At 45.4% G+C, this 26,166-nt stretch overlaps 1 protein-coding gene across 1 annotated transcript; it reads right to left on the reverse strand.

The window, feature by feature from the left end:
- Positions 1-14,886: 14,886 nt before the first annotated feature.
- NAT8L (N-acetyltransferase 8 like) lies at positions 14,887-26,160 on the reverse strand. The gene is made up of 2 exons (XM_039382986.1): positions 25,271-26,160; positions 14,887-22,882 (listed from the first exon to the last, which is right to left on the reverse strand). The coding sequence occupies exons 1-2, from the start codon at positions 25,326-25,328 to the stop codon at positions 22,515-22,517; spliced, it is 426 nt and encodes a 141-aa protein (XP_039238920.1). The 5' UTR covers positions 25,329-26,160; the 3' UTR covers positions 14,887-22,514.
- Positions 26,161-26,166: the final 6 nt, after the last annotated feature.

Genomic DNA, 26,166 nt, shown 5'->3' on the forward strand with positions numbered 1-26,166 from the left:
TAAAACATCTTCTCTCACTTCACCATTAGGAGACCAGTCTGGACAAATCCCTGAGTAACCTGGTTTTGACCTCACAACTCACTCTACTTTTAGCAGGAAGTTGGACTAGAGACCTCCTGAAGTCTCATCTAACCTGAAGTTTTGTCTTATGTCATTCCTCAGTTGGACAAGGCGTATCAGCAGCCATCTGGATGGAAGACAAACCAGACATTCCCTTCAAATATTCTGCTGCACCACATTGAAGTATATAGTACCATACCAGAAGAAGCCCCAGAAATGTTTTGGGATTTCATTCCTCCTTCCCACCTGTATTTCCTCATTCCGTGCCAGCATTTACTATGTTCCCTGGCTCACAGGCTCACTTTTGGCTGGCATACTTCCTTTTGGTATTAGCAGGTTGTCAGAAACATTCAGGGAGTGGAATGGAATCCGTTCTTTCTGCCATTCTGCAATAGTTTTAGTAGAGAGTGCATTTCTGGGGTTTAAAATAAATTTCAATCATGTCCTGTTCTTTGCCTTCCTGGGAAACGTCCCCAGCCTGGTCAGCTCATCTCTACTGGAAACAACAGCCACTGTCAGCTGGTTCTCTTGAGACCAGTGCACGTCTGCCACCCGTTTTTGTAAGACCCTCTTGTGTTACCAAGTGTGTCTTTATTATCGACCTTAAGTCCAGGCAATTTGTTATCCTCTCTGCTTGTGTTTTGGACATCCAACTTCCAGCCAACATTCACACACTTTTGGTGCATTTTTCCATGTCACCTTCTCCATTCAAGGCTAATTAGTTGGACAAATTTTAGCTTCTTTCTTCCTCAGCTTTTTCTGTCTGCACTGATAATTTAATCCACTCTCAACCTTTCCCCTGCACTTCATAGATAATGTTATTATTGGTAGTAGAACTCTCACTATTAATTGTCCACAAGTTAAAGAAAAAGAGCTACTTGTCTTTCTACCTCTAACCTTTGTGCCCTCTGTTCACTTCCTTCTACCATGTGGCGTGAAATCTGTGCATTTATGGCATTTTGGAGACTGTTTTCTGGCTAACTATATTTTTACTGTAGTTCATCTCATGATCCATTTTTCCATGTTATCAAAAATGGACTGTGGAAATTCTCTGAGTTTTTTTCCCTCTTCATTTTTTGGCAGCTTCATCTGTTGTGCATGGTGAATTTCTCACATCTAATTATTCAAAAGTGTCATGCATCAGATTACAATCCCATTTCCCAATTTGTGTGTTAAGCAGAGAACTGTACTTAGAGACTCCTGAGAATCAACCTCCATCCTCCCCACGAGTGGCTGCTGCCTGCTACACTGCCTTTCTGCACAGAATTGACTGAGACAAAATTAAATATCTCCCTGGGTTACCTTGGCCTCTTTGCACTGATCCATTAGTCCACATCCAGCTGAGTCCAGAAATTAGTTAATTGCTGATTTATCCTAAAAGCCTTATTGGTATCTGGTTAGGTGAAGAAGACAAGTGTCCTCAGGACTTCTGCCAGAATTTTTTTTCCTTTTCTTTTTAACTCCAAGTTATGCCCCAAAGCCAGCTGAGACTGATGATTGACTCCAAACTGCATGTGAAGGACACCTATAAGAACTTAATTTTTTAACAGTGAATAAATTCTGCAGCACTTTGAAAGCTGGGCCACCCTTCTTGCCTGCCAGCAATCCCCATCTCTGTTTATCTTCCCATCCATTCACTTGAACCGTGATGTTAAATTAAATAAGCTTCCCAGGGAGGTTTTCCTTTAAATATAATGAGCTTTTGTAACACATGAGCTGGGAGAAGTCAACATTTTCCCTTGGGGCCTCTGTGGGTCACAGATGAGGTTAAAAAAGTGTTGTAAATGTTGGGCTTTAGTCAAATTCTCTGGCTGTGTTTCCTGCTTCTGATACTACAGCTTGTTATGCATTTGATTTTTCTTTTGGAGTTGAATTTTTTCCTAGTCCTTTCACTTCTCATATGTGACCTAAACTTTAACCTTCTCCTGGCATTATCCATATCCCTTAATGCCTTCCATTCCCTGGTAATCAGGTTGGTAATCACCTCTTTAATTCATCCTACCCCTCCAGTCTGGGTAGACATCTATAATTGCACAATAAACCATATATTTTTCTGATAATTAGTCAGATCTTTCTTTCCTAGAAGCTCTTGATTCCTGTTTATTCTGCTTTTGTAGAATTGAAATCTTGCATTAAATCCTCCTGACCAACAGGTTTATAATTCAAAAGGATTTTAACATGGTGGAATAATAGTATAAGATTAATAAAAAGAAGCGATTCAGCTTCATGCAAAAGCAAAACCAGTTAGCTACTCAAATGTAGGCAACATATTTCCCAAAATGTAGGGAACAGCTCGTTAGGTACCCATTTCAGGGAAAGACCAGGGGATTTCTAGGTGTTTGTATAGTGATCAAGAGGGGTATAACCAATCCCTCCACTCACTTCAGCCCCAGCAAGGGCTCGGTTGAATGCTCTGCCCAATTTTCAGAACTTCATTTCAGAAAGTAGGTGGAGCAACAGGAAGCCATAGGAGAGCAACAAGAATGATCAGAGCTACAGACAATATCACCTGTGAGGAAAGGCCGCAAGAGTTTAAGTCATTTGACCTTGAGAAGACAGGAGATCTAAACGCAGTCATCCAGTATGAGATGGGCTGTCATAAAGATGGCAATGAACTGCTCTACAGGTCCTCTGGAGGTAGAAGAGAAAAGAGGGGCTTACATTTCAGCAAGAGTCTTTCTGCTGTGCCTCTTGCAACCGGACGTGTCTGTCTCGTATTGACCTTTTTAGCCACCAGTGCACTTGTAACAAACGTGGGTAGAGATCCTTCCCTAATCTTCGTTCGCAAAGCCCAGCCATGATGATGATGACATTTCAGCAAGGTATAACTAGGGAAGTTGTTAAGCAAGTCTTTCAAAAGGATGCTAGTGATAGTGAAGCATTTGAATGGACTTGAACAGAGCTTTCAGATGTTTACTACTACGCATTTCTAGATCAGGACTGACAAATATGTGTCACAATATACTTTTGTTTCATTGATCCTGCTTCAGGCCAGGGACACAGGCTGAGCAGCCCATTGGGATTCACTCCAGCCCTAGTTCTGGAGTCAAGGCCTTGAGCACAGCACATACAGCAACAGAAAAGGTACCATTGGCTCTGCAACGATGGCAGCAAATCAGGCCCTCAGTTTACATCCCTAATGCAGAATGACGGTGGTTCCAGTACAGCGTGTGCTGCTCGTTCTGGACTGACTCTGCTACGCGAGAAGAAATAAAGATCCCGGCCATACATCTCCTTGAAGGCCTTGCTTTCAGCTGGGGATAGAAGACTGCCAGAGATCCTTACCAACCTGAATTATCCTGGGAGTCTTAGGAGCTGCCAATAACAGACATGAAGCACCCTGCTTTCCTCCCGAGTCATTCCTAACTAGAATCCCACCCGGTCCAATTCTGCAGTTGGCCTGGATGACAGTGCCACGTTCTAACTTGCCTTCAGGAAAGAGTCCATAATGACGTTTTTTAATCACTAGAGTTTTACTAGGATGGAGAAACTGGAGTTTTCTGATGGAGTCTGTCTCAACTAGTGCAGATGGATTTTTCTTCATACTGAAAAAAACAGTTAAGAGTTTTCTTCTGACCCACCCTTGTTCTTTAAAGGATCTTGATCGTTTGGTCAAGCAAAAAATAGTAGTGTTCAATCTCTCCAGACTTCTCTTTGTTGATTTCCTTCCTCCCCACACATCTCCTTACATGCCAATGGCTGTTCACTGCCAATTCCTTATGGATAACGTGTTACAGAAATGACTGCATCAGTGTGTTGCTCAGCAAGCTTTATTAGGAACTTTGAAATGGGGCACATCTTGATGAAAAAGCTCTTGGACAGGGTGGGTGATCACTGCCTGAGGACTGGTGACAAGAATCCCCTCCGCAAGTCTCAAGGAGGCACCTTCAGCTGGGTGAGGTGAAACTCCCAGGTACATTGGCTCTGGAAATGTTTATCTGTATCTTTGCACATCATTTGCTGTTCAACTGGTGGAGGTTTTGACACATTCTCTTACCCATGTCACCCTTTTTATATGTAACATATGAATGTATTGTATATAACATACACATAACTCCACCATTGCTTAAACACAGTAACATACAAATAAGGGTCTTTTCCCTGAAACAAGTTACAAGATCAGTAAGTCATAAAGACAGAAAACACTATTCACAAGTTGATTTGCAGGCAGCTCCTTAAGACTGGGCAGGGAGTAAAATCTGTGGTCATCAGCCTTCCAATAGAAATTGCTGGGTTTTGATGTTGGGCAACAGTTGAATTTCTTAAAATATAATTTCCATGTATCCTACTATGATTAAGGTACACAGTTTTGACTTGAGCAATTACTTTTCCCTCTGCTTCAGTTTTGAGGAAAACATTCCTCTGCAACCTGCAAGCTCAAATCACAAAATGGGCCAAAAGGCTCATAATACCAAATACTTCTTGTGGTGCACCTAGCAGAACCCATCACTGTGAGACATCTACATGTTGATTTTTTTTTTTTTCAGCCAGAAACACTGATTTTTTTTTTTTTCCTGTCTGAAGACTCTATTCTAGCTATTGCTATCAGTTCATTTGGGAGCATGGAAAGAGCAAAACCACACATCTGTGACTTACTCAAAGGTGAGTATAAGGATGGATCCTTTGAAAGCTGTCAGCACTTGACAGGCACAATCTGGAATGCATTAGCTTTTGTGTGCAATACAGTGCATCTCACACCTCTGGGGTTGGCCATACAGTGTGTTTGTGTATCCCAGCCCACCCCAGCCCCAGAGCTCCATTTCCTGCTCATGCATTTGGCGTGTCCATCCTTGCCACGCAGGGAGAAATGACCTACTGAGCTGGGCAATTTATCTTTGCTTATTTAGAAGTCCAGCTTGGGTCAAATGAACTACTGGCCCCTCATTTTATCAGCTGTTAGTATCAGGATTACTGACAGAAGCAGCAGAAGCTGGCAGACTGTTAGTGTCACACAGCATTTTTAGGATCAGATATACACTCATCACTCCATAAAACGCCCAAGATCTATCCCTTGTTTTCCAGCCCTCTGAATATCCAAGTAGCCTGCTCAAAAAAAACTGTATACAGGGAAGTGATTGATTCTGCCCCTCTGGGATTTAAGTGCCAACTTCGGGGATTCACATCCTTGCGACTGATATCCATGGCTTTTCCTTCTAACACTGACAAGGTAGTTTCTTCCTTCAAAAGGCAGTCAGAGCAATGGCTGTTGCTGCTGCTCCTGTCCTTTTATCTACAAAGTGTAGGAAACCTTTCTCGCTGAAAGGCTTTCAACATCCATCACTCACAGGAATGCATGAATCACCTGATTACAGGATGTTCTGCTGAGGAGCTTTCTGTGCTCCCTCATGGGGTTGGCCACTGCGTATGAACTAATCAATATTTGCTCTGCCAGAGATAGAGAGACAAAAGAAAAAAAAACAACCAGAAAAGAACACAATTGTGCGTAACTGTCCAAGTTACTGCATCCCACAGAAAAGCCTGGACTCTGCAGCCAGTCTCCAGTCTGGGAAATGATTCATGGTTCTAAACATGTCTTTGTGTGTAAACCAGAACAAAGTAGAATGAGCTCTCTGTTGTGCCATTGCCCATAGGTACATTCCAGTGAAATGCCCACCTTTTGCCCCTGGGCTGGAAGGCTTTTCACTTTTTTCATCATTCCTGCATTATGGATCCTCCATGTCCTTCTTCATGCTCCACACTAATGGTACAGAGACAGGAGTGTACTTTCTTGTCCCTGCTTCCCCTCCATCATCTGACTTAAGAATGAGCACTTAAGCTATTTTTGTGGGATCTCTTGGCCTTAAAATTCTTTTCTAGTTTACTTATATTTCAATTATTTCAATAAATTATCTTAGCAGCAGGTGTTATTCACTCCCCATTTTACTCTACCTCCTGCTTTTTTTTTTTCCTCATTGATACTTCTGTACCTAACAGTTGCCAAAGACATTTTTTACTTCTTAGTCCAAGGACATTCATTTCTCAGGAACAGCAAAGTCTCTTTTTATACTTGTGTTGCTTTTTTTATTTCCCAGTCTGGCAGCGTAAAGCATTGTCCTGTTTGTGGTGCAGTTAAACACATTAGTCATAGGGAGGAAACTGAGGAATTGAAATCCTTTTACTGCCTACATGAACCTCACATTGTAGGTCAAGTGTTTAATCTTCAGATATTTCCTTTTCCTGCCTTGCAGAAATGGGAAAGCAAACCAACATATTGCCCAGTTCATAAAACTATTGGACTAAAAGTCAGTTTTGAAAACCCTTCCTGATATGCAGCTGAAAAATGTGGGTTCCCTTCCCCAAAGATAAGTGATATGACAGAATTCAATGGATAAAACAGAGCCTAAAGGAAACCTGCATGGAAAAGACTCAACTCAAAAAGCATGGAGATGCTATAAAGAAGCCTCTGTCTTTCTGCTTCCTACAGTTAAGCAGCAGGAAAGTTCTGAACCCTTTGCTACCGATAACTGAACTTAGACATCACTGCAGGGATCCAAAGTCTCAAGCCTACTTTGTAGTTTGAGCACCTGCAAGAGATTTAGAGAAGAACTACAATTCAGAGCAGCCCTCCCAGTGTGTATCCTGAAGTCCATCATGATTTCTCGCCTAAGGTTGTTTAAAATTTCATCTGAGCCATCAGGTCATACCACTACCCTTCCAGACAACTTATTGCTTAAAGGCCATTCCTCTTCACAGTGTGGCTGGGATAGATCTCAATTTGTGCTTACAGAGAACCAAGGTTTTCAGATCAATTCCATGTGGAATGATCAGTGGTCCTCTTGTTCCATCAGGGTGTGGCACAGGGCTGTGTATGAGCAGCATCTGGCAGTGGTGGCAGTGAGGACACAAGCAAGAAGCCATTACCAAGGTAGGCTGTATTAAACAGATTTCATAGGAAAATATTTCCTATCCTGTTTTCCTCAGACTCTGACATGCCTTGTCTGTAGAGACTGGTTTTGAGTCACCTGCTCTGAACGTGGCCTTTGATGATCCACCCTAAAGGACTCCAGTGCCAGAGCCACACAGGTTCTTTATCTGTTCATAAACTAAATTGAACCAATCCATTTGAAGACCTGGGCTTGTAATAATTGGGATGGTTTGTGGGTGGAAGTCATTATAAGTTTTATTAAACTGAGCAGAATAGACAAAATGCTTGACATTTACAAGTTAAATGTCTAACTCTAGCAGCACTCCCAGAAATAATAATTAAGTAGGATATAAATGGCTTTCCTTGATTAAAACATTTTGCCAGGAAAATAACACTGATAGGTACTTCACTTCCAAGAACTTCATGCCCCAATAAACTGACCAAAAAGTTACTATATTAAATTTCAGCAAATGCTTCCATGTCCATAACAAGGATTCCCTCTTAGTACACTTTGGGTAGCTCAGTGGTGTTGGAACAGCAGGGAGCACAGCGTGGGCTGCAGAAGCCATTTGGGAAGGTAACTACTCCAGTGAAGGTCCTGTGGGAAGCTCTGCAGGAACATCTCCTGCAGATTCATGGACCCCGGGGGAATTCCTTTAAAGTCTCACTCAGTGGGTATTCCTGAAGGAAAAGGGGGAAGAGGGGCAAAGATACTCTGATCCATCTCTTAAAATGCATGCAATGGGCAGAGGTAACCCCACTCTGTGTTTGGGACCTGCACACTGAAGGTCACGTTGCAGCTACAACCACTGTGGTTTAGAGCATCTTGTTCAGAGCAAGATGCACCAGTGTCAGTGGCTTGAACTTGACTTCATCAGCTCTGCGGCAGGGAAATCACACAACCTTTATTGAACTCACTAGTGACAGAGTGAATGTAAACAGATGTAACATTCTTTCATTTAGAGGAAGGGGAACAAAGAAACAATCTTGTCCCTTATGTCAACCTCATGTTTCGCCTAACGTAGATTTTATACAATAACATACAACACTGCAAGCAAAGCTCTGCAGCCTCTGGCCTGCCACCCAAATGCTTAAAGAATGAGCTTTGCAGCCTCCAATTCTACATGTAGCTGTTTACATACAGGGAGTATTCGGCTATTGCACATCAGTGAAAAAATATGTCTTTAGTTTAAACACACAACTTTTAAAAATAGTTTCCTAAGAACGAGTTTTTTAGTACAGGAAGGAAAACAAGACACACTTAGATACATTATTCTATATTAGCATGCTCGAAGTATATTAAGTTCACAGCTCTTATGCATCTGACATGGCCTTTTGTAGGGCCTGAGCTTCTGTGCTGTTTTCCCTTAAGACTTCTTTACATATGCAAAAAGTACTGAAAATCTGTGCGGAAGCTCTGGTGACAAATCCTTTGAGGCTATGACATGATGAAGGAACAAGCCATCTCAATGAATAATTTTGCAGTTTATTAGCACAGTGAAGTGTTTTGATTACTTTTGCTTAAGTGAATGACAAAGGAACTGTTTTATCATGTACCCTGCTCATTTCACTATTATTTGTCCTATTGAAAGCTATCTTTTTTTTTTTTTTTTTTAAATTAGGCACAGGCATGGCACATTCCTAGGACTAGAGGTGTCATGACACTGATATTAATTAAAAGGCTACTATAGAAATACTGGATGGTCATGTGATTGAGCTGTGCTTCTCAGATGTTCAGAGTCTAGGAAGACAAACAGTCCCAGAGGGGGAAAAATATTTATTTTTGTAGCCTACATAACTTGCAAGTGCTCAAGTTATCTTTGTGACTTGTTCACATTTGCCACGCAAACAGAGCATATAATAAACCTAAATGACTCATCATGAGAGTAAGGGAGAAGACAACAATACTGTTTGCCTCTCCAGCTTGTCAGGTCTCCCAAAGCAATGCTCACAGCCTGGCTGGGCTCACTTCAAGTCATCTAAACACAAGTGTCTCAAATGATACTACATCCTCATGTTTAGCCAGCTGAATCATGTCCTTTGTATTTCTAGAGAGCATTACTATTCATATCAAAATCTACTGTGTTTCTGTTAAAAAGAGCGTGAAAAACCAGCATCTGCCTTCACTAAATGCAGTATTTCTGCAAGTCACAGGGAGGGAGTCTTGCCAGAATGCCCAAAATCTCAAATAACAGTTCTAAACACTGCAGTAGACCTGAAGCACAAGGGGGAATTGCAGTCCTCCTCCCCAGGGCCAGGCTGAAGGAGATGGTGTGTGATAATCATAGGCGTGTTAATTCAGATTTAGGAGACTAAAACTGCAACGATAAAAAGTTCAAACCTAGTGTCAGTGAGAAACACCTCAGCCTTGTGAAAATTTAATAGGCTATCAAGGACACTTTTGCTGCAGTTTATTATGCCCAAGTGCCAGCCATACAAATTTTTGCTGTCTGGGAACCAAAGTTACAGAACAGCTACTGGAAAGTTTTCACACTACTGTATTTGTAGAAACTAGTTGTCAGTGGGGGGGGGGTGGGGGGGTGGGTTTCTCCTTTCCTTTTTTTTTCTTTTTTTTTTTTTTTCATTTTCTCACCCTATTTTCAGCTCCTACCCTTCCCAGGACACTGACATCCCACCTAACATTATCTGAAACAGAATCTGATGAACAGAGCTACTTTTTTTCTTCTGTGTATAACATCTACAAAACTTAATGGGAATGGAGGTAGGGGTAGGTCAGTATAATTTTCCCTGCCATTTGAACCCCATTTATCACATTTGGCAGTGCAAAAGATGCATCTCCAGTTGGGTTATTTCTTACAGTGGACTCAGTGGAAGAGGTAGGTGTATAATATACATCTGTACATTCATAAGAGGAAAAAAAAGTTAGCTGCATTAGAGAAATACATATGTATATGAGTTTTGATATGAACTGACATACATGCAGGCTAGCAATAATGCTTTTCTTGCATTAAGAGAATATTTTGAACAGAAAGCTAATCTTTGCAATGTGAAGTAGAATCACAGTCTGTTTTTTTTTTTTTCCCTGTGTTAACCTCAAAGTTATTTCAGGTGATGTTTTGCTGGCTATACTGCACTAAAATGAAAGGAAGAGCTGCTTCTCTATCATGCAGTTGTCTCTGTGTATATTCACCAAGGGATATGCCCACAGTGTCAGCTGGAGACCGTTTGCCTCAGGGCATCCACAGTGGCAGACCTGCTCCCCTCGCACACACCATGTGTTCAGCTCTCAGAGCCTTGGCACAAAGTCTCCTGGTTTTGGAGCCTCTCACCCACCTTCGGAGATGGAGTAAAAATTTAGCTATTTGTGCAGTTTTTACATGCAGCACGAGGTCACTATACAAGGCACAGGGCTTTTGTCAGACCAAAGCAGCCTAAACCCTACAAACACCTCTTGGATTGCTCAGCTCCTCTATATCCATGAAAAAAAATAAAAAGAAGAAAATCAGTATCTGAAGAGGGCATCCAATCCTAAATTCATTTTCTGGTGTGATCTTTTTGGGTTTGAAGGCTTGACCTTCCCTTTCTAATGACTCTCTAATAGCTTTGAGACCCCCCTTGCTTTAAAAGCGGGTGGAGAGGCTCATCACTGATGGGACATCATCCTTGGAAAGGCCAAGAACAAGCATTTGTAACTGTTTACTCATCCCTCCTTCAAACACTCTTTGATGCTTTGGTGAGAACATACTTTCCCAGGTGGGGGTAGGATCCATCCTTCCACTTTGTGGGTCCTGGCCCAATACTGAATCCTCCTCCCCTTGATGCTCTGCCCAAATGTCTTCCTAGTGCACATTACTTATAGGGTTTTAAATGGTCCACTGACTTCTAGATTTTCTTCTGTTCCTTAACATGTTCCTAAAGAAGTTACAACCTGTAAGATTTAAGTATCTACTTTTTTCTTTGTTTTCTTTACCTTTCCACAAAGAAAAAAAAACACAAAAAAGTTATTAATGGAAACCTGTCTCATCATACAGACCATTCTTCCCTGTTCTTGAGAAACAAGATCTCTTCAGCTTAGAAGGCTGTAGGAGCTTCTGTTTTTACTGAGAAATCCACCAGATGTAAACCAAAGTGGTCCCTAAACAATGGAATTGAAAGAATTATCTTGATTTTTAATGGCTATTATTCAGTGTTGCTGTGAGATAAAATATGTGTGACAACATAAAACAAATAAAGAAAAACGAAAGATAATTCAATTTGCTGTAGTGTTCCTTTCTTCCATCCCACTTATCTCTCTGCAGAGAAACACAGAGCAGCTGTTTATTCTTTTCCTACTCTATCAGTTCTTTCCTGTTTAGGTTAAAAAAAAAATCTAAGTAATATAAATGTAATGTAAGTACTAGGGGTGAATAACTGATTTTCACACTTCTCTCTAGTAGATGGAACCACAGTGCAGCTAACCAATGCAGCTGGACCTGACTAATGACCACCTGAGCTTTTGCAAGTAATTTGTCTTTACCATAGTATCAAACCTTTGATTCTTTAACAACCAGGAACATAGTTCCCTGTTAAGTCTTTAAGCTTCGGGGATTGAATAAAACCACTTACCTTTAAAGCACCAATGAATTTTTGCTGAAAAAAACGATAATTTGTCCTTCAGCTTCCCTGAGTTCTCTGGTACAATTAAGCTTCTCTACAGAGGCATCATGTTAGGATTTATCTCACCTTAGGTATTTCTAGGATAGACATCTACTGCTGGGCCAGTCTAGACACACCTTGGACTGGTCATTAATGGAGAGAAATGAACACTTCTGAAGCGTGATTCATCTGACCCTGCCTTTGACATCCAGATGAGAAGATTTATCTCTCTACAAAGCTCATCCCTCTTCTGTTGTAACTGACATCAGGTGCTAAATTTTACTTTATTGACTTTGCAAATGCAGTCAAGCACAGAAAATAATGAAAATCTACCACAAAGAAATTAATAGGTTAATTTCCTGACAAATTTGACAAATTTCATAAGAAATTGTATTATCACAAATGACCATAAATATGGCCATTTTCTCCCCATACTAATAGTTCATATTCCAACATTTTATATGCAATTGCTGTTGGCAGAGCTGATAAGTCCACAGATTTCATCTTGTAGGAATATCAACCTGGAAAGCTTTGGTGGCAAGAACTTCCAGGGCCTGAATGCATCCTGGCAATTACACAGAAGCACTGTGCCAAACCAGGGGTTGTCAGGACTTTGGGGAGCCAAGAAAACCTCCTGTGGTGCCTCACCCTCCTTGATGAGGAGTCCATTCCAAAAAGAAGCTCTCCTTGAGGTGTTTGCTTCCCAAGGGAGTGTAATCATACCTTGAGATGATGGGGCAGTAAAAAGAAGCTGGTTTGCTTTGCTTCTTTGGCCAGTAGCATTGTAAAGAGCTGCAATAAAAAATAATCTTTGGGACAGGACACCTTCACCCTCATGAGTTTTTTCTATTTGTTAAAATGGAAGAGATGGTAATTATGGTATCTAACATTTGTGTAACAGAAGTGGCAGGGGGGCAGAGGGAGTGTTGTGAACCAGAGAGATGCTTAAGGGAGTAGAGAGAGAAATGTAGCAGAAAGACTCCAGAGAGGTGAAGGAAACTTCTGGGTAACTCCTGCGTGTCCTCAGGAGCACTCCAAGGAGACTCTGGCAGTAACTAAGTAGACAAGTGAGAGCTTTCTGTCAGACTGGCAGGTGGTGGTGGGATGGCTTGTAAAGGGGAGCAACTGCTGGAGTAGAAATGCAGCCTGGAGCAGCAGGACTGGGTGTCCAGCCACAGGGCCAGACCACGTGTCCCACTGTGGGGACCACACTCACCGCTTGCACTGCTACAAGTGCATCACTACCCAAATATACCCTACCTGATAAACTCAGAGTCACCTAAGCCTGAACCAAAAGACACGATCATAAGGTACAGGGTCACATAATCCTCCTTGCTGCTGGTCAGCCCTTGCTGCTCAGATAAGCAAAGGGAGGTCCAGTTTATGACTCCTGGTGAAGCCTAGATATGAAATGACCCCAACCCCTGCAGTTGTGGGGACACAGGGGAGACTGGGGGAAAGCCAGGGGCCACCAGATCTTGCCACAGCACCCTTTGCTCAGACTGACAGACAAAAGCCAGCCAGCAGCAAGGAGCTGTCCAGGAGAGCAGTGGGCTTGTGGTGGAGAGTGGTGGGAACCTCTGTAGAGACAGCTCTGTCTCTTGGCAAAAGGTGGGACAGGACGGATGGGTGGATGGACAAAGGTAGATAGCTGGATAGACAGGTAGGCAGATGGAACATTTTGTGGCTGTTTGGCTGAGATAAAAGCAGTTTTGTGGGTTGGATGTGCTCAGCTGTTAGATCTGGGGGCCACCCTGCCCGGTTCCAGCCTCAACCTCCTTCCCTTCCTTTCAGAGAGTACCAAGCCCCTGAGGGGAGGCCACGGCTGCAGCAGAGGGGTGGGCTTGTGTTGCTGCTTTGCTTTGGCTTTTTAGGAGGCATTAAAGTGCACGTGAGTGGTGGGTGTACTGGGAAGTCTGCAACAGGGAAGGGGGTCACGAGGTCCTGTCTCATCCACAGCATGAGCCATGTGCCTGGAAACACTGGGTATGGAGGAAAAGTCCTTGTCCCCATGAATTCTATTTTTTTTTATCAGGAGAAAGTCACCAAGAAGGGTGAAAGAGACCAGGACAGGGATGTATGGCCTGTTGGTGAAGAGTCTGAGCCCAGTTAGCAGTTAATTTAAGTGTTTTAAGGCACACAGCACACCCACACTCCAGCTTCTAAAACCAACACAGCTTTTGTTGCCACTTTTCTGTAATTTCACTGAGGCAGTTTTAGGGTAGAGATGATTTTTTTAGCTCTGGTATAAATTAAAGCTTGTGCACATGCATGAACTTCGAGCTGTTTCTCCCCAGAACCTCCCCAAATCCCACAATACTTGCTATCAGTCCCAGAGGTGTACTGCATACTCCTCTGAGATACTGCTATCGGTGTCTGCACTGAGGGAATTGACAGGGGCCGGATCCACATGGCAAAGGCATCAACCTTATGCTCCACATCCCTGCCTGACTGTTCAGCCAGATAACCCTGCACATCCCAAAGCTTCAACCTACACTCCTGGGAGGGGGATGGCCCCCAGTGCCCTTGCTGGGGGTGCTGCCTGGGTGATCTCCAGAGCCAGGCTGCCAGCAGGATCTCGCCTGGGTGTCCCTGAGCTGGCTGGCAGGGCCCTCCTGCAGCATTTATAACTGCCTCCAGAAACTGCTGTTCAGGAACAGACATCCCCAGAGGCCATTTCAGCAGCTATCAGTTTATTCCAGCTGTATCTAATTGGACTGAAGGCTGGAACCCCATTTCCCCTCCCCAAATGGAAGGCCAGAGATTCTCTGCCTCACAAAGATGTTCCAGAGTTGGTCAGAAATAGCATCCTGTAGGTCTCACATACAACCAGTAGGGAACAGCCCATTTATGCTGTTTTTTACATAAGGTACTGCACAGGTGTAGGGAAGAGAAAGGGACTTGTGTGGCTCAGGGAACCCCCTCAGATGCATCTCCACCACAAAAGTATCCTCCTCAATAACAGTTTTGCTTGAACTCTGCTTCAATGGGATGTCCCTCAGAGCTACCTTGGATCTCAGGTGGGATTTTGGGTGAGTGCTCAAGCAGCATGTGGAGGCCCTGGCCACTGAGGCAGCCCTGTGCCTGGTGGCCAGGGCCAGGCAGGGCAGTGCCAGCAGTGCAGTGCCCAGGGCTGGCTCCACAGGTACTGTAAGGAGCTCCAAGGACATTTACACTTCTGAATGTGTTCGTATGAGCTGGAACGGCATGGAAATATAATCCAAGGACATGCATGAGACGCACAAAGATATTCCTATTTATCAGTGGAAGCAGGAAGGAGTGGTGTTTGCCCATGCTGGAGGGGGAGCTGGAAGAGATGCAGGCACCATCTGCACTGTGGTGTCAGTAACTTGACAGCAATACAGTTTAGGAAAAAACTGACATAAGTTTTAGATTTTATTCATTCGTACATTATTTACAGCAGTTGCTTTCATATTACAATTCTCTTTCATCTTTTCAGTTTTCACTTATAAAAAATTAACCAAATAAACCTTATATAACCAAATTTATCACAGCAGGTCTGGTTAATTTTCACAGTTACAGCGGCCATCAGGAACAGAACTTAAGTACCTACAAGTCATTTGTCCAGAGCACCTCACCTGCCCCTGCCTGAGGACACCCTGCTGCCCCTCGAGAGCTGGCTGGCTCCCGGGGCTCTGCCCACTGCAGACGGAGAGACCACACCCTCTCACAGGATAAGCTTCGTAAATTGGAGCTCAAATGCTTAAAGCACATCAAGGGATAACTTGGACACATCTTAACACATCCTGCCACACCAGAGGAACAGGTGTGTGTTGATACCTTGACAGTATGCGAACATCTTTCCAACAGAGCTGACTCCTGCTTCCCTCCATAGAAAATTAGAGTAATTTATTCTATTTTCTGCTGTTGTGGAGCCCCAGTTGTGCAGTAGCAGAGTACACTGGGGTACAAGACTGCAACAATAAGTGTTTACCTTCCTCTGTGTGACTGACAGCTCTTCCTTGTGTCTGTGTCTCCCACCAGGAACAGTACTTGCAATAACTTGCCCTTAAAACTTTGGTGAAAAACCTGCGCTGCATAAGACTCAAAGTGACTCAGGTGGAGGGACCCCACATGGGCAAGTTCTTGGCCAAGGTGATGTCTAGTCCCAGGATGGCCTTCCCTAGTACTTAATCCTGCTCCCCAGGTGCAACAACAGCACTGATGCCAGCATGTTCCTAATGGTATCACCTTCATTAACTATCTCCCTGGGCTCTTCCCCACGTGCTCATTTGCTTTACAGTGATAATTATTGCTGTTTTAGAATATGTTTCATTTTTCTTTGAGGACTTGTAGCCACTTCCCATTACAAAGTACAGTACATACTATGCTGAACATAGAAAACACAAGACTCATTTCACATCAGTCTTGTACAACGGTGAAGAGATGCAGAGTAAGAGGCTGTTTGGGGGAATCCAAGGTTCTATTTAGGCATGAGTGAATAAGCCACTGCCTTAAATGTGAGCAGTTCTGGTAAGCAATTTAGCCTGTTTTGTTTTTTTTTTTTCAACTGACATTGGACATTTTCCAAATGCATACCACACATCTGTTTAACACTACCAAAAAAATATTTTTTTTTCCTTTACCGCTTTTGTCTCAAGAAGACTTTTGCTTTAATAAAATAACACAAGCACACAAACTGCTTAAAGCTAACGGCCCAGCACAATCATAAGTACAACTCACAAAGCAACGGATGCTTTGTTAAACCTAATTACATTTAAAAAAAAATCAAATATACATATTACAAGGCAAAAGGATTAAGCTTTGGAGGAAAAGAAATTGAAAACAATGTTAGCTATAAGTTCATTATGCTTATATAGTAGTAGCTGCTTCTGCATTCAAATGTGTTACTCGTAAATAAATTTACAGTTGCATCATGTATTTGTTATGCTCTTGGTCTCACTAAGTCTGTCTTCTACTATTTAGATGTTAAAAGCATATTCTCTCCTGCAGGTGACCATTGTGCAATACAAAGACAGCACTGAACAGTGATCAAACTCCAAAAGCTGACTTAGAGCTTGTTATTTTAAACAATACTGTGTTTTGACTAAACTCTCACTTGTTCAAATTAATCTCTTGTTTTATTTTCAGTGAAATGTACTCCCAATCACCCCTAAGGTAGCAGGTTTTGGTAGGAAATAAACATAAGCTCTGTTGCATAGTCTCTAGGACTGGGGGATGCAAGAGCATACCAATTTTTTTCTCAATATTCTGTGTGGATGTATTTTGAGGGAGAAAAAAAAAAGAAAATTATCCTTTTGCATTTTAAAGCTTATTTAACACTTAGTATTCCTTTGTTTTCTTTACATGGTACAGTATATTCCACTGCAAGACTCCCATTAGTGTGGAATTAAAATGCCTTTATTAAATAGAGTGCATACCAACAGTATCACACTAGCACTAATGAAACACAGGCTCCAGCGCAGCAAAAATGAGACTGCTAATTCAGAGGTAACCAGAGGTGGTTCCTGACTTTGTGTGTTTGGCAGTTCGGAATTCCCTGCAGTCAGTCTCTATCCATTTGCACCTCAGCCAGCAAATCTGGCAAATTAAAAGGCAGCAGACCTGCATCACAGATGGGTACAGATCAGCAGCAGCAAGGATTGTGACAAGGCTTTGCAAAACCACAGTTCCCTTGGGAATTCTGATCATGAGACTTTCTGTACTTGCAGCTGGCCACTGCAAGGACAGGGCCTGAGCCCCCCCAGGCACCAAACACCTTCTGCTCCCAGGTGTGCAGCACCAGGACCCCACCAGGCATATACTGTCCCCAACAGCCACCTGCTGACCCTTAGTCCTGCCTCTCCTACAGAGGGACTTAGAAATTCTGACATCATGACCTAAAGCATCATCCTCATTTCCCATGACAATAAACAACAGGGGGGTGGGGGAAAATGATTCCCCAGGTCCCAACAACCCGGGACAGATGTCCTCAGGGTCATTTGCCCCCTGCATTTGCTGAAAGGCAATGCTGAAACAAGGTCAGATGCAGAGCTGGCCCTTGGGGATTTTAAGAATTTAGATGCATCCATCTTGAATGTAGCAGAAGAATGACTTCTGCCCTGCAAGCTGTGACACAAGTTTCGGGGGTGCAGCTACCTCTGCAGCATCACAAAGGGCAGTCCTGCCTCTGTGCCCCACACCACCCCCACTGCACACAACCAGCTCAACCCTGCAGTGCTGCTGCACCTTGCACCTGAAGAGCAGAGCACCCACATAGTCTCCTTTCAACACTGTTAAACTCATCTTGCTTCCAACAAACATACTAAAAACAAGCCTGTTTGTCCCTGACAGGGTCACTGCTGGCTATCTCCTTCCAGCCTGAAAAGCCCTGCAGCCAAGGCACCCCCTCTCCTCCCTGCAGCAGCACCCACTCCCTTGGCTGCTCCCCAAGCCGCAGGGAAGAGCACAGGTCCTGCCACTCAGTCCTGTGTGTGGGTACAGCCTGCAGCACGCCTGGAGAGAGGTAAAGGCTTGCTCAGAAACACTGTCCCCCATCACACATGGGGACAGAGAGGTGGGGGAAAAGAGTGGCTTTCGGCTGATGGGAACAGCCCAAAGGCAATGCCCTGAACTTCTCTGCATCTCCCAGCAGAGACACATTACAGTTGCCATTCCCAAGCATCTTGCAGGTGCTGTCTGATTCACAGAGGGAAAACACAGTGTGGATTACAACAAATACGAATTTAAGGGTTTCAAGATAGATTAGAAACTTTGTTGGTTTCATTGCTTAGCGTTACTGGCCTGGATCTGTTCAGGGGCCAAGCTTCCCAGAGAGCTTATTGCCAAATATGACATGTGCTGGAGATGCCAGTTTGCTCAGGATGTGCAGGGAGTTCCCACTCACTCCACAGCGAATGGCCCAGGCTGTGCTGGAGGACTGGAGCAGCCCTGAGGCCCTGGTCCTCTGCCACAGCAATGCAATTTCCCCCTTTTTTCCTCCTTTTTTACTTTTCTTTTTTTTTAACTTTTGGACATCACACCTGGTTCCTTCCTCGGGGAGAAAGGGCTCTGTCCTAGGCCCCTCCAAGCAGAGGGCACTTGAGCAGTGCCCAATGCACAGGGATTAGCAGAAAAAGCCCCATGCTAAGGAGAGAGAAGCCAGATGAGGAAACTGCACTCCCTGTGCCACCAGCTGGCACACAACACAAGGGCAGGGGGCTGTGACAGCCCATCTGCACTGTAAAGTAAGAGCAGACACCTGACACAGCTGGGGGAAGTGCCTTCACATCTCCAACACATCCTCTGCCTAAATCTGAAGTGGTCTTACTGGCCACCACATTTACCAACTGAGGCCCAAACCCAAGAGATGCTCTACTCTTCCTCACACTTCAGCCAGAATTATCCTTGGAAAGAGAAATCACAAAAATAAATCAGGAGCCTCCCCTCCCATCTCACATTGACATGAGACTCTGTGGCAATCAAGACTCAAGAACTGGCAATAGGATATCAAAGGGTTTTCTGGCAACAAAACCAAACCCACAACCATCTTGTGCTGCTCTGCACCCACCCAGCCACTGAACTGGGATGGGAAGACTCTGGAGATGATACTCAGGCCCAGAGAGAGGGCTGTGCTGACCACAGCTATGGGGGCAGAAGAAGCAAGAAGTTCCCCAAGGGGGGCTGCAAAGCCAGGACTGGGGGTCACAAATGATGAGCTGTGGGATCTCTTCCATGCAGCATTGTTTAAACCAGCACACCCTGAAAGAGGCAGAGCAGACGAATGGATCCGCCAAAGGCAGCTCAGCCTCAACATTGCCCTGCAAGGTGCATTGTGTTCTACCTGTACACTCACCCAGGCAGCAGGGGCAAGGCAGGCTGGGCCCTGGGGGCAGCGGGAGAGCCTGGCAGGGTCCAAAGTCCCGGGGACACACAGAACGGCAACTGTGTGGCTCCAGAGCTGAGCCTGAGCTATCACATTTAGGGAAACTTCCCTCGAATGCAGACAAAACAACAGTATCACTTGATGCTTTTAAGTCCAACCTTGTCTAATCCTATTCAGAGCAGCTCTGGGCGGGAGAACAGCAACAACGCTGGAGGTCGTGTACCCCTGTCCCACCACTGCTACGGGGATGCAGCCCTGGCAGCCCTCTCTGTCTTCTGAGGAGAGCAAATCCCAGCCTATTTGGCAGCCAGCCCTTTCCTTCAGAAACAAGCTGTCCTGGCTGGAGAGCTGGGAGCAACCAGCTGGATTTCTTCCAAAAAGCCTGGTCACAAAGCAACTGGCAGAAGCGTTAAGGGAATAAATTTGCTTGGCAGCTACCGGCCAAGTGGCAATGACTCAATCCTTATCTGTGCATCTCCAGTTGGGGGAGGAATGCAGACAGCACCTTGAAAGCCATACCTTTCCAAAGCACCTCTTCCCCAGGGCAACTCAACAGGTATTACACGATCAGATACTGTAATATCATCAGTTAAGGTTTACACGCATTAAAGAAAATACTGGTAACCTGATGGTACTTCTGCGTCTGTGGGATCTGGTGGGATTTATTCCAGTTTTGGATATTCTGACAGGATGTGGAGTTTTATTACAAAGGCACAGGTATCAAATAAAACCAGCAACATTATTTTAATTAAATATCCTAATAAAAAAATTAATGCTCAATTTAGGCTTTACATATTCCTCCCTTATTAAAAGACTAGTTTTTGTTTCTGTTTTCCCTCTGGAAAGGTTTTAGTGCAGTGATTATATAGCAACAGAAAAATAAACTAAAAAAGGCACAAACTGTTTTGTTTTTCTTTCAGCTTTTGCTAACACTTTATATTTGTCTGTTTTACTTCGGTTAATAAATCACTGAATGCAGCAAGAAAATATTCTGCCGATTTCTGTACACTATACAAGAACCCCTACCAACAGTACATTATTTCAGCTTCAGGAGAAATGTACAGCATAGAAAGACTTTTAAAAATATAGTGCCCCATACAGAAATTTTGTTAATTAAACTCATGGTCTCTTGCTACAGTGCCCTTCACCATCCTTGTTTCTCCCCCCTTATTGCTGGGACACACACTGGGACTCTGTCCCTCCAACTCCTTAAAGGCTGGGCCGAGCTCAATCCCACCACTGAAAGCGCTACCGGTGTTGTGCCAAATGGCTCCTCCACCCCCAGCATCAGTGCCCGGTCCATGAACCAGCAGGGATGGGGTGAATCCCCTCCCCTCTGCTCTCATTCAGCATCACTGGCCATGTCTCAGTGCTGGGAAAGCTTTCGCCTGGAGAGGAAAGGGTAGCTCCCGGTAGGAGTAAGACAGACAGCACCCCCTGTCCAAGGTCCATGCTGTCTGCCCCCACTTCCACCCCATGGCTCCTTCCTTCTAAGGCTCTCCCGCTGATGCTTCCATTGTATTTGCAAGTGAAAGCATGGTTAACACATGCTCTACCCTCTCACCCAGTTCATGACGAGGTGGCGGGGTTACCCCCTCAACACACACATAATACTTCATAAAATAGTAATTAATTTTTTCCCCAGGAATTGAAGGGCTTTTTCCCTTTAAATGTATTAGCTGAGCCAAACCCCTCTACCCACCCCAAATTAAGTGCAGCCAGAAATGGTTTACTGTAATACCTCTGACACCACGCTTTAAAAATTAAAACCTACCGATCTTCTTTTTCCCCAAGACATAATTCATGCAAGGTTGCTATTTGTTTAAATAAGTTATAAAAGTTGATATCTCAGGCTAGAAGAAGCTGTAGTCTTGGTTATTCTTTAGTTGGCAGGCACTGTACATACATACTGGGTACAGACACATGCCGAATCTGCTTTGCATTGCTTTTTGCATTGTACAATTCACAAATCTGACATCATTAAAGCAGTTAATTACCTTTGATGGAAGGCTGCAGTGAGGCCATCTACATTTATCAAACAAGCAGCTGGTTAAGATAATAAGTACGTTTCCCCCCCACCCCGGCACTCCCCAAAATGCTATTATCTGTCACACGTTGCTTCTCTGAAGTGGTGAGATTTGGTGCGCACATTAATGTGCAAATGTGTTGCCATAGGAACTGCAGCCTCCATTACGCCTCAACGACACCATTCAGCAAAAGCCAAAACTAAAAATAACAACAACAACAACAAAATAACCCTTAAAAATAAAAACAAACAACAAAAAAAACCCCAAAAGGCAGCAAAGAGAAAGTCCAACGCACATGCGGAGTCTGGCCCAGGACTGCAGGTTACACGTGGCTACGGAACAGCACAGGAGATATTTAGGTTTGATCTTAACTTCACACTATGGTACAATGGGGCTCAGTTCAGCCGGTCCGAGTCTGTGCTGGCTTAGGAAGGAGGGGGAGGTGGAGTGGAGTTGTGGTTACCGGATGCACCCAGGGTCTCTCAGGCATTTGGCAGAATGAGGCACATCCAAAAAAAGTGCAACACCAGTGCCGTGGTGGCAGTGCGATGTGTTTGAGTGCGTGCACGCGCTTTCCTCTTCATGCATTGTAGCAAGCGGGTTGGGGCAGGGGGGCGGGGTTTGCCCCCCACCTTTTCTTTGAAAACTATTAACCAGTAAATAACGGCAGGACGAATGCGTGTTCTACTTTACTGGTGTGTGAAATACTGAAAACTGCATTCAAGTAATATTTCTGCACTATTATGAATGCATCACTATGTTATATTATCTTACATTTGGAAAAGGAGAAGACTATGTACACCAGAGCAAGTGGTACTATTCTGCAGTTAAGTTTCTGTGCTTTACGGAGGTACCTGGGAAGGAGAGGCCGCTGCTCCGCTCTGCCCCGCCGGGTCGCAGGACTCCCAGCACCACCACCTACAGCATGCGAGGAAGGGCCGGCCCATCGAGCTGAACGGAGCAAACCAAAAGGTGACATGAGGGAACAAAAACTCAACCCAAAATTGGCAAATCAACGGTGATGAGAAACAGAAGGGTAATTTATTATTTTTGAAGGGGGAGGAAGAGGAGGAAAAAAATTTTTTTTTTTTCTCGTTTGTTTGGTTGGGGTTTTTTTTTTTTATTCTTCCCGCAGCTGCAGGCGGTAGCGGTGGTAGCGGACCTGGAAAAACATTCTCTCCAGTAAGGAGCGTGTCATCCCTGGCAGGGCATAATGTTCGACGACACCCACGTGCTTGAACCCCAAGGACTCATAGAGCTTGTGGGCTGCCATCTTCACGGCCGTGGTTCCCAGCACGACAGAGGAGTAGTTGTTGAGCATGGCAAACTCCAGCACTTTGCGGCCCAGGGCCTTGGCGATCCCTTTGCCGCGGTAGTTGGAGTCGACGGACATGCGGCGAAGCTCCACCGTGTTGTCTTCCTCGTTGCCCCGCGCCGCCACGATCCCCACCACGTTGCCGTCCAGGACGGCGACCCAGAAGCAGGAGCCTGTGGGAGATAAAGTAGCACATGTAGTCACCAGCCATCCTGGACAGACAAGTGCCCATTGCCAAACGCACAAGTGGGAGCAGGGCTTGGGGTCCAAAATCCCCTGTCACACGTGGGGACTAACGACCTCCATAAATAAGGACCAAACTCTTTTCTCTTGACACACTGAAGGGAATGTTGCTTTCCCAAGGAAAATGCACAGCAAAGTCCCTACGAACCAAAGGAAGATTCCCAGGGACCAGGTGTTATGGAGTGCATTTGGCTGCCTTCACAGACAGGAAACAGTCCCCAGCCAATGGTGGTACATGATGGGCAACTTCTGACCTGCTCGCAGTCACACTCTCCTGTCCTACCACGTAACTTCACTGCAGCGAGTCCCAGATCCCTCCCAGCACAGCAAAACCCACCCTGGCTGCTTGTTGCATCACACCCTGTGATGAGGGGTTGGCACAGGCAGCCTGTTGTGTTCTTTGCTGCCAAAATCCTCCTTTACTGGAGGTTGCACTTTTCAGAGGCTCTCATCTCTAGGTCAACAGCTTGCCCGAGGCATGGGCAGGACATCATCGGGCTGGACTCACCAGCTGAGAGTGTGCTCTGGGCAGACCCGTGGCCTCTGAAGAGAGCAGGGGCAGCGCTCGCAGGCAGGAGCTCATGGGGGAGAAGCACAGGGCAGTGCACAAAGCATCTCTGGAGATGTAAGAGGGCAGGATTCAACTGAATGACAGTGAGGATGGGGAAAGGCTGAGCTTCTTTCCTTAGTGCTGTGGTGAGAGGCGTGGAGCCAGCTCAGAACAGGATGGGAGCCTCTGTGGTGGGGGATGAGGAGCTGGTGGGGCCTCCCCAGGTCGGGGAAAGCTGTGCCTGCTGTGGGGCAGACACACTGGGACTCATGAGCATGTTGCTTTTCAGGTGTGATGCAATAGCTGTCCTGACTGCTCAGGACTCCCAGTGGCTCCTCCTGCCACCTGCTTTTCTATCCACAAGGACCTGATATGAAAAGTTAAATAAGTGACTGCCTGGCTTATTTCTGACCTCTCTCCATGCACGTCGGATATGTAAGTACATTCTCCTCTAAGAGACTTCAGTGCAAAACTTGCCTAAGACAGCTTCAAACAGAAAATCCAAACTGGGCAGCAAGATGCTGGTAGTGAGAAACTGGAACCGTTAATGGCAGCATAACACCAGCAGGGGAAAACAGCATAAACATCTCCTAGAAAGAGCATCTCCTGTGCACAGTCAAGACCAGGCTCACCCACTCCTTCCCTGCTGGTTGGGGTGCTTGTGGCCAGATCCCCCTTGCTCTGGAGCTACTGCTGCTCCTCCTCTGCTGCCCTGTGCCAGGTGAGAGCCTCTCACGAGCTGGAAACACTGTGCTCAAGCAACTCAGGCCAAACCCACATAGTTTCAGCAAGCAAAACCAGCCCATCCTCAGTTACACTGGCACTGGTCAGTGGGCACGCTGCTCTGGGGATGAGGATGCAGCTTAAAGAATAGGCTGTGCTTTTGGGGTACAGGGGGGTCAGCACAGTCACTCTGCTGTGAGGTGTCTTGCCCAGAAGAAGAGCACTGACTTTCAGTGCTCTGGAGCAACATGGTTTCATCCAGGGGAAGAGGACCCCATCACAGGAGAAACCCCTGGTGCAGGCAGTGGCCTTCTTCCCCAATGCTAAGCAGAAGAGAACCTGACTTGGGCAGCAGCTCCATCTTTAGCACCAACCCTGCCAATCAACCAAACCCAAATGCACGACACATCTCTGTAAAGACCAGAGTTAAATAGCCCAGGTGGGTGCTCAGGGGTGCACAGCACCACTTCCCCTACAAAACTGGGGGGGGAAATTATTAAAACAACTCGGAGTACTCTGTCACTGGAGGAAAGCAAAGCACTGGAGGGGCAGTGGGAAGTGCCCCCCCAGCTGCTGCCTGCAGGACAAATGCACCTTGTGACTCCACAAAGCCATCAGAAAGAAACGGGCCAAGGTCTTCCCTGCTTCCCCACAGCACAGCACAGCTGCCAAGGAAGAGCCAGGTACAAACAAAGGGTGGGGAACCAGCCCAGGTTCACCCCAGCACACCAGGCTCGTCCCCACCTTCAGAGCAATGCACAGCTCCAGTGACGCTCACTTTTGTTCGCCCTGCAAGTCATTTTGCTGCTGCTATCTAGGCCAACTGCTAATTTTTAAAACACCGGGGCCCATCTTGACCCATTTATCACGAGCAGTTAAGATGTCTCTGCTCCGCTGCCACGTTGACAGTGCAGCTTGTTCCCCTGTGCTCGCTTGGATCTCACAACGTAATTTATTCAGACACAACCCCAGATGAACACCTACAAGCACTGAAACCCAGCAGCCGCCCTCCCTCCGAATACAAATCACAGGGTAGAGAGCTCACCGCTGTTTTTACACTGCTCCTCACGTGGTGGTGGTGCCCGAGGCACTCCCCAGCCCATCCATCACACCCCTGGCCACATGGCAAGCACACCACAACATCAGGGCCGCAGGGATCCTCACCCCTACGTGCACGGCCATCGCTCCTGTGGTGCAGTCTCAAAAGGAGGTTTATCCCCAGCAACCACCCAGTTGTGGGGCAGTCCCCAAAAGCGCCACAAAGCAGCCATCAGCTGGTATCCCTGAGATGCAGCCAGTGGCACAGCTGTCACATCCCCCTCATCCAGCCCCGTGGGCAGCAACTCCTCCTGGAGCTGCTTCTTCAGCAAGGTTGTCTCGATTTCTTCAAACCAGAGACACAACCTAGGTTCCTCTCAACCTGAGGTTACACAATTGCTTCCGTGATTGCTTCCCATTTTTATTCCCTGTTTTCCCTTCCTAGCAAACACCTCTTCTCTGTCTCTGCCCACCAAACCTGAGAGGCTGCTAAAGCTCACTCAGCAACACTTCCCACATTTGTAAAACGGCACATTTCTAGTACTTTGGGGTATTCTGCCTATTCAACCCCCAAATCTGGACATATCCACCACAGCAGACCCCCAAAACCTCCACATTTCCAGTTCCTCTGATTGCCCTCTCCATACCCCCACCCCTGTCCCTCCCAGCAGGGACCGGCCCTGGTTGCAAGCAGGATGACAGCAAACCTGCACTCCTTGTTAGTTTTTACTTACAACTTTAAAGCTTAATTATAATGATTTTGAGTTCAATGTGAAAAGAAACAGTATCTGGCACATCTCCCAGTGTGTGTTGTGCACATAACGCTTATAATTAGCCACAGACAGGACACATCTGCTCAAACAACACGAGTCGTGTGCAGCTCTTGCTTACACCAGCACCACC

The sequence above is a fragment of the Pipra filicauda genome, unplaced genomic scaffold (genome assembly GCF_003945595.2).
Source record: "Pipra filicauda isolate LSUMZ 115617 unplaced genomic scaffold, ASM394559v2 scaffold293_size922472_pilon, whole genome shotgun sequence".
Classification (NCBI taxonomy): domain Eukaryota; kingdom Metazoa; phylum Chordata; class Aves; order Passeriformes; family Pipridae; genus Pipra; species Pipra filicauda.